Raw genomic sequence first — 15,693 nt, 5'->3', positions numbered from 1 at the left:
CCTGGCCTGGCCTTTGTCTTACGGATGAACTGGTCATCGGATGCCCCATGAAGCCTCAGATATAGATTGAGGGTAAGAAATCAGCTGGGAATGTTACGTACTACCTCACAGAGTTGTGAAGATTAAATGTACAATATATGTTAAACACTTAGGACACTTCTGGGCACACAATAAGATTTTCAAGCAAAAGAAAACCCAATTTGACAATACAAAGAAAACGCATCGGATGACATAAGCAAACCTTCAGAGGTAGAACAGGCTGTTGATCAGAGCTCTCAAGGTTTCTTTAAAATTTTCTTATTCAAATTTCTAGGATTCACATCCATTTCAGAAGAACAGAGTCTGCTTTCTTACCTCTAACCATTAAACAAAAGTTCTACAGTGGCTTTCCCACTGGATGAATTTAGGTCATGTGTCTGCCTCTGAGCCATTCATAGTAGCTAAGAGAATGCCCCACAGTGATTGGTTTAGAGGTGAATTCTTTCCACATTCTTACATTTAGGAGGTTGGGATTATGCTGATTAAGAGTAAGTGCAACCCCCGCCCCCGCTGAAGTCCTTGATGGCTACATAATGAGTCAGGCTCACATTAATCCTGCAGGAATAGACAAAGTTCAGTGTTTGAATTTATCTACAGTAAAAAAATAAACCAATACAATTTTTCTAAAATATACCCTTTTTGAAACACAGAAAAATTGCAGAAAGAAACAAAATGACCCATAATCCTGATGCTCTGATAACCATCTTTATTTTTTTTTAAGCATATGGCAAAAAATGCAAATTTTAAATCAGAAAGCTATGAAATAAAGCATAGAACGTTACTGGAACAATTGACAAAACTTGAACATAGACTATGTATTAAATAATAGCATGAAAGTTCAATTTTTCTGAATTTGATGATTGCAGTGTGGTTATGTAAGAGAATGTCTTTTTTCTTAGGAGATACACCCTGAAATATTTAGAAGGGACATGATTCTGAAACTTACTCGCAAATGGTTCAAAAAGTAACATAAAAATCACATATATGTATACATATATATTTATACACATATGTATATACAAAGAGAAATAGCACATGTGGCAAATGTTAACATTTGGCAAATCTGAGTAAAGATTTGCAATTTTTCTGTATTTGAAATTATTTGAAAATAAAAAGCTTAGAAGAGTGTCTGGAGAAACAGGCATAATAAATCTTTTGTTACTATATTTGTGGCTTCTATAGTCTTTTATGACACAATTAAAAAAAAAAAGAAAGAAAAGCGAAACTAAAAAATGTGACATAAATCTGCTTTACCCTTCCCTCCCGCAGTGGCTAGAAACCCCTGCCAATTTCCTGATGTGTCCCTATCAGAAAAAAAATACAAATCAATATATATTTTTTCCCCCCCGCAGGGGCCATGCTACTCTTCTCTGTATCGTTCCAATTTTAGTATATGTGCTGCCGAAGCGAGCACACAAATCAATATTTTTATATAAAAATTTTTATAAAGATAATGACTTTGAGAATCATTTTGTGTTATTTGCTTAAGGTAGCCACCCAGAAAAACGACACCAGGACCTTACACACTTAAACACTGAGCAAACGCGGAGCCGCCTAAGCCTGGCAGCCACCCAATCGCGCTGCATGCAGGGATCTGGAGTCCTCCCACTCCGGCCCGCGAGGCGCTACGGGATTTCCCGGCCACTCCCTCATCTCGCGATGCTATCCCTCTCCCCTGTCTGGTCCCTACGACCCCTCCCAACGTGTTTTTCAAATCCACCAATGGACACACAGCTTAGGCTCGAACCAGCCAATCAGAATGCGGAATCACCGGGAAATTTAAATCGCGCCGGCCGGCTGCACGAGCCAAACGGTCTTCAGGCTCAGTTCCTGTGGACGTTTCTAGGGCCGCCGACTCACAGCCTCTTGAGTTCCTACACCGCCTCCTGTGGAAGCTTGAGCTCGCTGTGCAGGTACAAACTCAGTGGCCAGCCAGGCCCTAGCGGTAACGGCTGGCCCGGCTTCTTGTTGGCGGGAGAAAGGCCCCGGGTACCCCCCGGGCCTGGCCTTGGCCTCCCTCATTGACTAGGCCTCGGGGGCGTCGTTCGTTTGAGTAGGCGGCTTAGTTGAGCGATGCGCGGGCTGGGGCTTTAGGGCTCTAATAGGGCTGTCTGTGAACGGCAGCGAAAGCCTTAGCGCGTCGCGGCCTGGAGGATCAGAGACAGGCCCGAAGGCGAATGTCCCGGGCAGGCCCTCGTGGCTCTGGCTCCCTCCACCGTTCGTTGCTGCATCTTCCCCGGGGCGGGGGGCCGAGGGGAGGGCGCTGGACATGGAGGTGGCAGTTGGGAGAATTAAGTATCTCTAACACGTAGGCCCTGGTTAGCTGTGTCACAAAGCCGTAGACGAGCATAATGGAATTAAAAACAGCAAGTCATAAGAAGGGCTTTGACTTTGTCACCTTTTGGAAACCGCTCTTAAGTATCTGAGTATGAATGACGCACAGCTGATGTCATCCTAAGTGCATGCACTCGAAGTCCCTGGAAATGAAAATGTGAGATGCTTAAGATGCACCACTACGTGTTCAGTGTTGCCAAAAAAATGTTACGGAAGGATGCGTAATGTAATGATGAGCCAAATTCGTATTTAACTTTCAAGTATGGCGAATGGACTCATTTTGGCCATTTAAAGACAGGAAAGTAGGGAGAGCATCCAGAGGATTTTCATTTATTGCTCTAGGGCGTAGATTTTAACTTTAACTCGGTTCCCCTACCTTGTCTTCAGTCGACTATTACGGACTGTAAGAGTTTACAGACGCACTGTCCAAAACGGTTGATGCATGTGGCTACTGAGCATTTAAAAAGTGGTTAGTACGAATTAAAAATACGCTGTAACATTTCAAAGACATAACATGAAAAAAAGAGTGTAAAATATCTTGATATTTTTTATATTGATTACGTGGTGAAATGATAATATTTGGATGTGTTTTAATTTTAAAAAGTAAATTATTAGAACTAATTTCACTTTTTGCTTTTTTTGAAATATGTGGCTACTAGGAAATTTAAATTTGTATGGCTTGTATTATATTTCTGATGGACAGTGCTGCTCCAGGAAGTCTCAACCCTTCTGAGGGGAGGGGACAATTATCTTTTGATTAAAACTATTTCATAGTGCTGAAAACATGACAGTCCTCCTCTAGTATATAGGTGTGGATTCAATATATGCTTGATAATTCTATTCTTATTTGTTGCTCTTTATTGACAAAGCAAAATTATACAGAAGAAATTTTTTCTCTTCTCTCATTTTCTAGCTTTCTCCTTTTGTCTCATAACCATGTCCACCAACGAGAATGCTAATTCACCAGCTGCCCGACTTAACAGATTCAAGAACAAGGGAAAAGACAGTACAGTGAGTTCCTTGTGTTGCTTCCCTGTGATGTTTTTAAAATGGGAAGGTATTTGGGTAAGAGATGAAAACTTAGAGGTATTTTTTAAAAATGTTCTTACTTGGCAACAACTTAAGTGATAGGTGAAATGGAAATGTTATCTTTTCTCAAGGAAATGAGGCGGCGCCGAATAGAAGTCAATGTGGAGTTGAGAAAAGCTAAGAAGGATGACCAGATGCTGAAAAGGAGAAATGTAAGCTCGTTTCCTGATGATGCTACTTCTCCACTGCAGGAAAACCGCAACAACCAGGTGAATATATTTTAGTTTATGAATTATGGTAAGCCCAGAAACTCAACAGGGGCTTTTCTTAGAAATTTAAATAAATTTAAATAACATTCCTAGTCTTATGGTTTTAAATATCTGTAAACATCTTTTTCTCTGCTTCCAATCAGTAAGTCTGTCTGCTTTCCTGCCTTCTCTCCATAATCCATGGAAGCTGATGCTAAGGCCTTTCTTTTGCTCTGACCTTTCCTTCAGGTTTCCTTGCGTTTCTGCTTACTAGCTGGCAGCCTTGACCTGATCATTCCAATGTTGACTGAAAGTTAATGTGTCTAGAACAATCACTTACTGGCTTATTTCTGCCTGTTTTGGTATTCTCTATTTTTTGTATTTGTCATCAGTTTTGTTCTGGTCTTTTTCCTCCTGAAATATTTATAGCAGCCTCCTGATTTATCTTTTCTTTCATTCTGTACCATATACTATTCCCCAATTTTTTTTTTTTTTCTTTGAGACAGTCTTGCTCCATCACTCAGGCTAGAGTACAGTGGCATCATCGTAGCTCACTGCAACCTCAAACTCCTGAGTTCAAGCGATCCTCCTGTCTCAGTCTCCTGAATAGCTGGGATTACAGGCTCATGCCACCATGTGCAGCTAATATTTTCTATTTTTAGTAGAGACAGCATTTCTACTCTTCCTCAGGCTGGTCTCGAACTCCTGACCTCAAGCCATCCTTCTGCATTGGCCTCCCAGAGTGCTAGGATTACAGGCTTGAGCCACTGCTCCCAGCCCTAAAATTTTTTAAAAAGTACTGCTTTAGACTTGTTCTTTCTCTGCTCAAAATTCACATTCCATAGGCATTCCATAAATTAGTAGAGCCATCTTAGGTTTTCAAATTTATCTTTCATTTCCCAAAGACACTGGGCACTTTGCTACATCTTTTCTTCACACTATGCTTTTCTTCAGCACTCCACATTTATCATTTTCTTTGAATACTATTAGATTGGTGCAAAAGTAATCGCGGTTTTAGCATTGTTGAAATTTGCCATTTGATATTGGAATACATTAAGTAAATGTGGTTATGTTATACATCATTTTAATGTGCGTTTCCTGCTTTATGTTTTTTTGTTAATGACTTATTACTTGCTGTTTATATTTATTTTAGACTGTGGAAATGATGTTAGACAAAAAGCAAATTCAAGCGATTTTCTTATTTGAGTTCCAATGGGGTCATAAAGCAGCGGAGACAACTTGAAACATCAACAACACATTTAACCCAGGAACTGCTACTGTATAGTGCAGTGGTGGTTCAAGAAGTTTTCCAAAGGAGACAAGAGCCTTGAAGATGAGGGAGGAGCACAGTGGCTGGCCATCAGAAGTTAACAACAACCAGTTGAGAGCAGTCATCAAGCTGATCCTCTTAAAACTACACGAGAAGTTGCTGAAGACCTCAACGTCGACCATTCTACAATGGTTCAGCATTTGAAGCAAATTGAAAAGGTGAAAAAGCTCGGTAAGTGGGTGCCTCATGAGCTGACTGAAAATAAAAAAAAAATCACGTCATCTTCACTTGTATGCAACGACGATGAACCATTTCTCTATCGGATTGTGATATGTGATGAAAAGTGGATTTTATACAACAACCAGTGCCGACCAGCTCAGTGGTTGGACCGAGAAGAAGCTCCAAAGCACTTCCCAAAGCCAAGCTTGCACCAAAAAAACGTTCTTGTCACTGTTTGCTGGTCTCCTGCTGGTCTGATCCACTACAGCTTTCTGAATCCTGGCAAAACCATTACATTTGAGAAGTATGCTCGGTAAATCAATGTGGTGCACTGAAAACTGCAACACCTGCAGCTGGCATTAGTCAAAAGAAAGGGCCCAATTCTTCACGACAATGCCTGACCGCATGTCACAAAATCAACACTTAAAAAGTTGAACATACTGGGCTACGAGGTTTTGCCTCATCCACCATATTCACCTGACCTCTTGCCAGTTGACTACCACTTCTTCAAGCATCTCGACAACTTTTTGCAGGGAAAATGCTTCCACAACCAGCAGCATGCAGAAAATACTTTCCAAAAGTTCATTGAATCCCAAAGAACAGATTTTTACACTACAGGAATAAACAAACTTGTTTCTTGTTGACAAAAAGTGTGTTGATTGTAATGGTTGCTATTTTGATTAATAAAGATGTGTTTGAGCCTAGTTATGATGATTTAAAATTCACGGTCCAAATCCGCGATTACTTTTGCACCTATGTTCTATTTCTAGGATACTAATACTCAAATCCCATCTTTAGTACTCCTTGGTCAGTCTAGCAGGAAAGACACTCCTTTCTCAGGATTCTGTAGTTCCCTGGTTCTACACCAAAATGGAAAGTGCTGTATAACACAACGTATATTTACCACTTGTTTTGTGGTATTTGTCTGCTTGTCACATTTTTCCTGTTAGGTTATAAGCCCTAGAGAGAAAGGGACGCTCTTTTTACATTAACGGCTGCATTGATTCTCAAACCTTTCTACTGTGATTCACAACATACTTTTTTATTTTTTAGCTTGGTCCCCCTGAGACTGCACATACTTTTATATTTGCAACACTCTACCATGGAAATGTATAGATTACAAGCTTTAATTTTAATGATAATTTGCAATATTTCACTTTTAGGGCACTGTAAATTGGTCTGTTGATGACATTGTCAAAGGCATAAATAGCACCAATGTCGAAAGCCAGCTCCAAGCTACTCAAGCTGCCAGGTAAGTCTTGTCTGTTATAGCGTGGGTAACCTAAGAAATTAGGTTTTATAGACTTTTCCGCAGGAAGAAGACAGTGTGAGTAAAAAAAGTTAAGCCATTTTGATAAAGATTTTATCAAAATGACATTTCAAGCCACAGGCAAGGAAAGGAGGAAATAGTGGGATTGATAACGTCCATTTAGAATGATAGTTTCATTGATGTATTTATTGGTTGACAGATAGATAGATGGATGGATAGGGTCTTACTCTTGCTCAGGCTTGTCTTGAACTCCTGGCCTCAGGTGATCCTTCCACCTCAACCTCCCAAGTTGGGATTATAGGTGTGAGCCACTGCACCTGGCAATAGATCATTTAGAAAATAAGTACATTTGCACCGTTACTTCTGACCATACAGATATTTGTGACATTCATAATAGAAAGGATTAATAATTTCTGTAGCTTGACAGTATGCAGAAGAACAAATCCAAATGACAAATGATCATGGAAAAGACATTTAACCCCACTAGCAGTCAGGGAAACACAAGTTAACAATGAGCATAATCCTGTTGGGTTGTCAAAGTTAAAAAAAAAAAAAAATGATAAGATCTATAGTCAATTTCTTCAGGGATGCAGAGAGAAGGGTAATCTACATTACTGGTAATACTTTGATTTTTGGAAAATGGTAGTTACCTATACCATATACGTAGCACCATTAGAGTAATCTGTTTGGCTTCTCTTAAGTTCCAGGATGTCTCAGCATTTAGTGCCTCACTTAAAAAGGTTGTCTAAAGTTCTAATCTCTTGAATTACATTTTAAATTGGTTTTCACACCACCTTTTTAAATCATTTTCAACTTATGTTTCTTTTTTTGTTTCCCCTTAGGAAACTACTTTCTAGAGAAAAACAGCCCCCCATAGACAACATAATCCGGGCTGGTTTGATTCCAAAATTTGTGTCCTTCTTGGGCAGAACTGACTGTAGTCCCATTCAGTTTGAATCTGCGTGGGCGCTCACTAACATTGCCTCTGGGACATCAGAACAGACCAAGGCTGTGGTAGATGGAGGTGCTATCCCAGCCTTCATTTCTCTGTTGGCATCTCCCTATGCTCACATCAGTGAACAAGCCGTATGGGCTCTAGGAAACATTGCAGGTACTTGGAATTAAAATTCTTTTGACTGAATGTATCTAATTGTAATGAAGTTGGGAGAAGGGCCTTGTTGTAAGTAATAGTGACCTTTGTGACAAGTTTTGAGCCTGCTTCAGGCCCTTACTAGGAATGAAAGTAGCATCTTAAAAAAGACATCAGAGCGGCATCTGAGTAAGTTTGAGAACATTTGCTGATGCATTAGTCACTGAACATAGATGGTGCTAGATGAGAAGATATGATTAATCTTGCCTGTTTTTCAGGTGATGGTTCAGTTTTCCGAGACTTGGTTATCAAGTATGGTGCAGTTGACCCACTGTTGGCTCTTCTGGCTGTTCCTGATATGTCATCTTTAGCAGTAAGTTACTACCATCAGTATGGTTACTCACTGATTCTAATGTACCGCATCTCCTCAAAAGACAGAACCTCTCATTGCTTATTTCTTTTCCCTCAGTGTGGTTACTTACGTAATCTTACCTGGACACTTTCAAACCTTTGTCGCAACAAGAATCCTGCACCACCATTAGATGCTGTTGAACAGATTCTTCCTACATTAGTGCGTCTCCTGCATCACGATGACCCAGAGGTATTAGCAGATACCTGCTGGGCTTTCTCCTACCTTACTGATGGTCCAAATGAAAGGATTGAAATGGTTGTGAAAACAGGAGTTGTGCCCCAACTTGTGAAGCTTCTAGGAGCTACCGAATTGCCAATTGTGGTAAGTTGTTAATTTATAGATTAGAATATAAAGTACAAGAAGCATATTCAATTGATACTAATATTGAACTGTTGCCTATTTCAGGCCATGGTGGGTTTCTTGTCAAAACTTTTAGGATACAGAATTTTTGAGCAGTACTGGAAAAAGTAAAAGGTAACCACCAGCATCGACTTTTTTTTTTTTTTTTTCCTCAGACTCCTGCACTAAGAGCCATAGGGAATATTGTCACTGGGACAGATGAACAGACGCAGGTTGTGATTGATGCAGGAGCACTTGCTGTCTTTCCCAGCCTGCTGACCAACCCCAAAACTAATATTCAGAAGGAAGCTACATGGACGATGTCAAATATCACAGCTGGCCGGCAGGATCAGATACAGCAAGTTGTGAATCATGGATTAGTCCCATTCCTCGTTGGTGTTCTCTCTAAGGTAATGAAGTCTTAGGATTTAATCAAATGATTTTTAGTATTTAGAGACAAGCTGTGCTTGGTAAGTTTCTTTTATTTTATTTTTATTTTTATTTTTATTTGTTCACAGTAACCAGAACATAGGTAAGGTTCTTAATGTATAAGGTTGGGTTCTACTTGGAGTCCTTTGCTAAATATTCAGTAACCCCTTACACTTAAAATTGGGTAAAACCAGTTGGTAGTTTTAGTCATTGTGCGTTTTGTGAAACAGTACTTCAGAATCTTATTTGTATGATTGTTCTGGAATAAGATTATTTCTTTATGTTTTTTAGGCAGACTTTAAGACACAAAAGGAAGCTGTATGGGCTGTGACCAACTATACAAGTGGTGGAACAGTTGAACAGATTGTATACCTTGTTCATTGTGGCATAATAGAACCATTGATGAACCTCTTAACTGCGAAAGATACCAAAGTTATTCTGGTTATTCTGGATGCCATTTCAAATATCTTTCAGGTAAGTCCTAACAAGGTGGCTTTGTTTGAATTTGGGCTTAATAATACAGTAATTGGTTTACTATTTAGATTAGGAGGAGTGCAGCTAAGTTTACTCATTAGTAGGCCACAGAATCAGAAAGCCTGTGTATGTGGGCCACACTCTTAATATAAAATGTGACAGGGATTATAAAAGATATAAAGGAGATGACAACTGGGTGATGTAACCTGAATTGAAGTCAAGTTCTTATGTGGAGATTATTCATACCAATTTTGTTAATTCTCTTTATTTCTGAATTTCATACTGAATCTTGGTGAAATTAAATTTGAATGACTCAGTTATCTAATTATATTTTTCTTCTGGTTCCATCCCTAATGGATCCAAGCATGCAAGCATATGGCACTTTGTCGTAGCGATAGAAAGCCCTACTCATCAACTTCAGATTCTGGAAATTTTTACATGTAGAAGTTGAGTCTAGAAATGAATGCTGGCTTTTCCATCACTGCATGTAAATAATTTGCCAATATGTGGCCAATTTTTCTACTTCCCTATATCTAAGCCTCCTAAATTATTTAGAAACAAATCCATTATTTCATCTGCAGATATTTATGTATCTCTTAAAAGTTGAGGACATTAAAAGAAATCTGACCTCCATACCATTCCTTATACCCAATAAATTTTTAATAATATCAACAAATATTCTAGTCTAAGGAATTTGTTTTCAGCACACCATAGACCATCTCTGCTCTTAGACACATTGACTACACTTTGAGATTACGTAAGTGGACATAAAACTATCATAGGATTGTTGAAGGAACTGCTTTTTGTCTGACATATCAATATTCAAATTATGGATGTTTTCTTCATTAGAACATTCAGAGTATAGGCCAGTAAACTTGGAATTTTTTTTAGGCTGCTGAGAAACTAGGTGAAACTGAGAAACTTAGTATAATGATTGAAGAATGTGGAGGCTTGGACAAAATTGAAGCTTTACAAAACCATGAAAATGAGTCTGTGTACAAGGCTTCATTGAACTTGATTGAGAAGTATTTCTCTGTAGAGGTGAGTAATGGATGGTAATATTAACTTGGAAAATATACACGTAAGGACAAGCCCATAAGATTTTTTCCCCATTATACTTTTCTTTTTCTTTTTCTTTTTTTTTTTCCCCTGAGATAGGGTCTCACTCTGTTGCCCATGCTAGAGTGCAGTGGCATCATCATAGCTCACTGCAGCCACAAACTCCTGGGCTCAAGCGATGTTCCCAGTTCAGCCTCCCGAGTAGCTGGGACTGTGGGGACGTGCCACCACATCTGGCTAGTTTTTCTGTTTTTTGTAGAGTCGAGGTTTCCCTGTATTGCTCAGGCTGGTTTCAAACTCCTGGCCTCAAGTGATCCTCCTGCCTTGGCCTCCCAAAGTGCTAGGATTATAGGTGTGAGCTACCTATCCCAGCCTCAACTTAGTTTTGTGTTACTGTAGTATGCTTTCAGCTATTCAGACCCTCCCTCTCCCAGGCAGGCACTCATTATTTGGCAAAGTTTCAGCAGCCCTCCTTCCCCTTTGTCAAATGTTAGAATGTGGTACAGGGTTACAGGTAAAATATGCAGATGAAGACCTTAAGCGTAAATACAGACTTCCAGGCAGCCTACTGCTTAGAAATGTGCCACATTTGTGGGATTATATTATTGTTTTTTGTTTGTTTTATTTCCAGGAAGAGGAAGATCAAAATGTACTGCCAGAAACTACCTCTGAAGGCTATATCTTCCAAGTTCAGGATGGGAATCCTGGGACCTTTAACTTTTAGATTGTACAGTTGAGGCATTAAGTTGTCGTGTACTGTTTGGTATAAGTTTGTCTTACTATTTCTCTACTAAGAACTCTTTTTAAATGTGGTTTGTTATTGTAGCACTTTTTATGATGAAACTATACTTGAACAGTTCCAAACTGTACATACTGTATGAAGCCTGTCCTCTAAAAGGGTTTCTTATTTCTATGTGAAATTTCATATCTTGCAGTGTCCTGTAAATAAAGATTAAAGTCCACCCTTTACTTCATCATCCCTACATGTTGCTTTCTAATTTGGGGCTCTTGATGCTGCAAGTGAAGGGTAACCAAACCTCACTGATGTGGCCGGAGGTAGTCCTGGTTTCATTCTTTTGATGTAAAGTTTGTGGTGTCATCGAGGATGCAAAGGTAATGACTTTTCCTGCTTGATTCTGAGTCCTGGCTTTGGTGTATGTTGTCTTCATTCTTGGTAATAATGGCTGTTGGCACATCTACACTTGACATTCTCTTCACTCCAGCCAGAAAAAGTTTCAGAAGTTTTCACAGAAGAATGAAAAAAATTTCCCAGAAGCCCCCAGCCAATGTCCCCTTAAGTCTCACTGGCCAAGAAGATGGGCTAAAAATCTTAAATTTAGTCATGGGTCCTAGGGCTGCAAGTGGAATTCGTTCCTCCCAGACCTCAGGACTGAAGAGGTTCCAAGTAAGTCCTGGCTGCACGCTGGCATCGCCTGGGAAATTTTACCCAGAAGTTCTGTTTAGTTTATGAGGGGTGAGGGTCCAAGTACTGTGTCGTCTTTTTTTTTTTTTTTTTTTTTTTTTGAGACAGAGTCTCACTCTGTTGCCCAGGCTAGAGTGAGTGCCGTGGCGTTAGCCTAGCTCACAGCAACCTCAAACTCCTGAGCTTAAGCGATCCTCCTGTCTCAGCCTCCCGAGTAGCTGGGACTACACGCATGCGCCACCATGCCCGGCTAATTTTTTCTATATATATTTTTAGCTGTCCATATAGTTTCTTTCTATTTTCAGTAGAGATGGTGTCTCGCTCTTGCTCAGGCTGGTCCCGAACTCCTGAGCTCAAACGATCCGCCCACCTCGGCCTCCCAGAGTGCTAGGATTACAGGCGTGAGCCACCGCGCCCGGCCTTTTTTTTTTTTTTTTTTTAACGTAACTCCTAAGTGCTCCTGTGCAGTGCAGGTTGATAGCCACTACTCTAAGGAATATCTATGCTGTCACCAGAACAGGGAATGGATTCTCAGTAGAAACTGCAAAGTGTTAACTACAGCACTCCCTAAGTCTTAGGAAAAATGAAATGTATCTTTAAAGTACAGTGCTACAGTTTCTGCTCATTTGGTTAGTGGAAAAGTAATGAGCCAAGCCTCCACTGCTGAAATCTGACGGGTTTATCTGCCTTTTTCCCCATAGAAGATAAAAAGCTATTGGTGGTAGAAGTGGGGGTGTGGGTGTAAAGTGATTTATGACCTTATAAAGGGCTACTGTATTCAGTAAAGTAAAACATTTTTTCAAGTCAATAGTAATATAATGCAAGAAAATTCCATTTACCTTCCTGGCTACAAGGATTTTCTTTCCCCAGTTCATCAACATGCACATAAATTCCCTTTTGCAGCTAACAGTTGGGTTTTAAAGTTCTCTACAAAACCATGAAACATTGTTTAATGCTTTTCTTGTTTGGGTCCAAAACCGAGAACACTGGCAAATTCTTATTTGAAGCCTTTCTACAGCTAAGTTCCTAAAATGGAACATGAAACCTCCATGTTACATGTCCTCGGAAGCATAGAACATTTTGTATGGAATTCTGGATCAGTTTCTCAGCTTTTCATGTACAAAGGCTCCTATAAAGGAGAAGGGGAAGAGAAATAACAAAAAACTGGCTCAACAGATTACCTTCCCTCTCCTGCCTACTTGTTCCTCTCTTCCTCCCCCCAACTTGAGTCCCTTCTTGGGTACTGAATCCAAAAGTCTGCAGCTAGAGTAAAGATAATGTTTAGAAGCAAACCTCAACACCCTAGGTTTTTGCTTTAAGCTAGGGGGAGCTTAATGGCTTCAGAGGGACTACTAAAAGGTACATTGATAAAAAGTGTAAAGTCTGGATTTGTTAAAGGCATGACTCAATAGTGAGGTAATGGACAGAAGATAGCTGATTTCCAAAAATTTTCATATTTTAGATAAAATTCTTAACATGATCGGTTTCCTTGGAGATGTTAGAATCAATAGAGACATTTGGATGTTTTTATTTAACTTATCTGTGGGTAAAATTTTTTTTATCTCTGAAAATAATTTTTCATAACCAGCTGGACTTTTAAAAGTCATGATAAAAATACTATATAGCCACCAACTTCTCCCTCTTGCACAAATGTTGATGTCTGAATTGCTAGTGATTTATTAATGCACCAAAATTTTTAGCTTCCAAGCACTTTTAAATCTCATTTAAGACTTCAATAAATTACATATCTTTGCCTATAACTATCATTTTATTTTTGTGTATTAGTAAGGGTGGGAAGGTAACACTTCTAATTTCACGAGGCAATTATCAAAGTAAAAATCACTAACACTTATTTTGCTTGTTGCAGTAATCTTTAAAGGGCGACATTATTAAAAGACTGAACATCAGTGTTGAAACATTTTATAAAGTATTGATTCTTTAATTGCTACATTGTATCTTGGCTTTTAGTATCAAGCTACTGGACTATTTTTTTGAACAAAATAGGAAATATTAAATGCAATTCCTATCAAAATACCAATGTTATTTTTCACAGAATTAGAAAAAACAATACTGAAATTCATATGAAGCCAAAAAAGAGCCCAAATAGCCAAAGCAACCCTAATCAAAAGGAACAAAGCTGGAGGCATTACGTTACCTGACTTCAAATCATACTACAGAGCTACAATAACAGACACAGCATGGTACTGGTATAAAAATAGACATATGAATGTGACAAAATAGAGAACCCGGCAATAAAGCTGCATACTTACAGCCAACTGATCTTTGACAAAGTTGACAAAACAGACACTGGGGAAAGGACACCCTATTCAATAAATGGTGCTGGGAAAATTGGATAGCCATATGCAGAAGAATGAAACTGGACTTTACCATATGCAAAAATTAAGATCGGTCGAAGACTTAAATGTAAAACCCGAGACTATAAAAATTCTAGAGGAAAACCTAGGAAAAACTCTTTTGGACATTGGCCTAAACAAAGAATTCATGATTAAGACCTCAAAAACAAATGCAGCAAAACCAAAAATAGACAAATGGGACTTAATAAACTAAAAAGCTGCTGCATAGCAAAAGAAATAATCAATAGAATGAACAAACAACATACAGAATGGGAAAAAATATTTGCAAACCTTGCATCCAACAAAGGACTAATATCCACAATATACAAGGAGCTCAAACAACTCAATGACGACAAAACCCCGAAAGAAACCCATTAAAAAGTGGGCAAAGGACATAAATAGGCATTTTTCAAAAGAAGGCATACAAATTGCTAACAAATCTATGAAAAAAATGCTGAATGTCACTAATCACAGAAATGCAAATTAAAATGACAATACTACCTGGTGCAGTGGGTCATGCCAATAATCCCAGCACTTTGGGAGGATCTCTTGGGGGCCACAGGAGTTCGGATCTAACCTGGGCAACATGGAGAGACCCTGTTTCTACAAAGAATAATTTTTTTTTTTTTTTTTTTTTGAGACAGAGTCTCACTCTGTTGCCGGGCTAGAGTGAGTGCCGTGGCGTCAGCCTAGCTCACAGTAACCTCAAACTTCTGGGCTCAAGCGATCCTACTGCCTCAGCCTCCCGAGTAGCTGGGACTACAGGCATGCGCCACCATGCCCAGCTAATTTTTTCTATATATATATATTTTTTAGTTGGCCAGATAATTTCTTTCTATTTTTAGTAGAGGCGGGGTCTCGCTCTTGCTCAGGCTGGTCTCAAACTCCTGACCTCGAGCGATCCACCCGCCTCGGCCTCCCAGAGTGCTAGGATTACAGGCGTGAGCCACCGCTCCCGGCCTACAAAGAATAATTTTTTAAAAATTAGCCAGTTGCTGTGCACAAACCTATAGTCTCAGCTATTAGGGAGGCTGAGGCGGGAGGATCACTTGAGCCCAGGAGTTCAAGGTTGCAGTGAGCTATGATTGTGCCGCTGCACTCTGGCCTGGGTGACAGAGCGAGACCCTGTCTCTAAAAAGAAAAAAAGAAAGTGTCTCATATATACACTATGGAATACTACTCAGCTATAAGAAAGAGTGAAATCATGCCTTTTGCAGCAACATGGATGGAACCGGAGGCCATTAAGTAACACAGGAACAGAAAGTTAAATACCACATGTTCTCACAAGTGGGAGCTAAATGTGTCCATAGAGAGTGGAAAAACAGACATTGGAGACTCGGAAGGGTGGGAGGGTGGAAGGGGGGTGTGGGATGAAAAATTACTTAGTGCGTATGGTGAATACTACTTGGGTGATGGCTACACTAAAAGCCAGACTGCACCGCTACACAATATATCCATGTAACAAAACTGCAACTGTATCCCTGAAATCTATAAAAATAAAAAAAGATTTAAAAATTGAATTAACATCCTATTTTCTATGGTGGTTTGATATTTTTTCTCCTCATCCTCAACCTTCCTGTGGCTGCATCATCACTGAGAAGATAAAAAACAAGATGATTTCTTGTTATTGTAACTCCTTATAAGAGTTTCAAAATTTGTTTCAAAATTTGGCCTCTTTTTTTTTTTTTTTTTTCCTGAGCTTCC

The 15,693-nt window shown here is 39.4% G+C and overlaps 1 protein-coding gene and 1 non-coding gene across 3 annotated transcripts; one reads left to right on the top strand and one right to left on the bottom strand.

Annotated features, from left to right (window-relative positions):
• Positions 1-1,348: 1,348 nt before the first annotated feature.
• LOC138392726 (U6 spliceosomal RNA) lies at positions 1,349-1,453 on the bottom strand. Its single transcript, XR_011235010.1, has one exon. It is a non-coding gene; the product is annotated as a U6 spliceosomal RNA (small nuclear RNA).
• Positions 1,454-1,867: 414 nt separating this feature from the next.
• Positions 1,868-11,343, top strand: KPNA2 (karyopherin subunit alpha 2). 2 transcript variants are annotated; one of them, XM_069481625.1, is made up of 11 exons: positions 1,868-1,952; positions 3,287-3,384; positions 3,534-3,671; positions 6,303-6,391; positions 7,252-7,520; positions 7,778-7,872; positions 7,969-8,232; positions 8,427-8,660; positions 8,971-9,153; positions 10,045-10,194; positions 10,844-11,343. In XM_069481625.1, the coding sequence occupies exons 2-11, from the start codon at positions 3,310-3,312 to the stop codon at positions 10,934-10,936; spliced, it is 1,590 nt and encodes a 529-aa protein (XP_069337726.1). In that variant the 5' UTR covers positions 1,868-1,952; positions 3,287-3,309; the 3' UTR covers positions 10,937-11,343. The 2 variants fall into 2 exon arrangements, with proteins under 2 accessions (XP_069337726.1, XP_069337724.1); XM_069481623.1 differs by having other exon boundaries at positions 3,287-3,438.
• Positions 11,344-15,693: the final 4,350 nt, after the last annotated feature.

This window comes from Eulemur rufifrons, chromosome 9 (genome assembly GCF_041146395.1).
Source record: "Eulemur rufifrons isolate Redbay chromosome 9, OSU_ERuf_1, whole genome shotgun sequence".
Classification (NCBI taxonomy): Eukaryota; Metazoa; Chordata; class Mammalia; order Primates; family Lemuridae; genus Eulemur; species Eulemur rufifrons.
The sequence above is the reverse complement of the archived record's forward strand: the minus strand, read 5'-3'. Positions and strand labels throughout refer to the sequence as shown.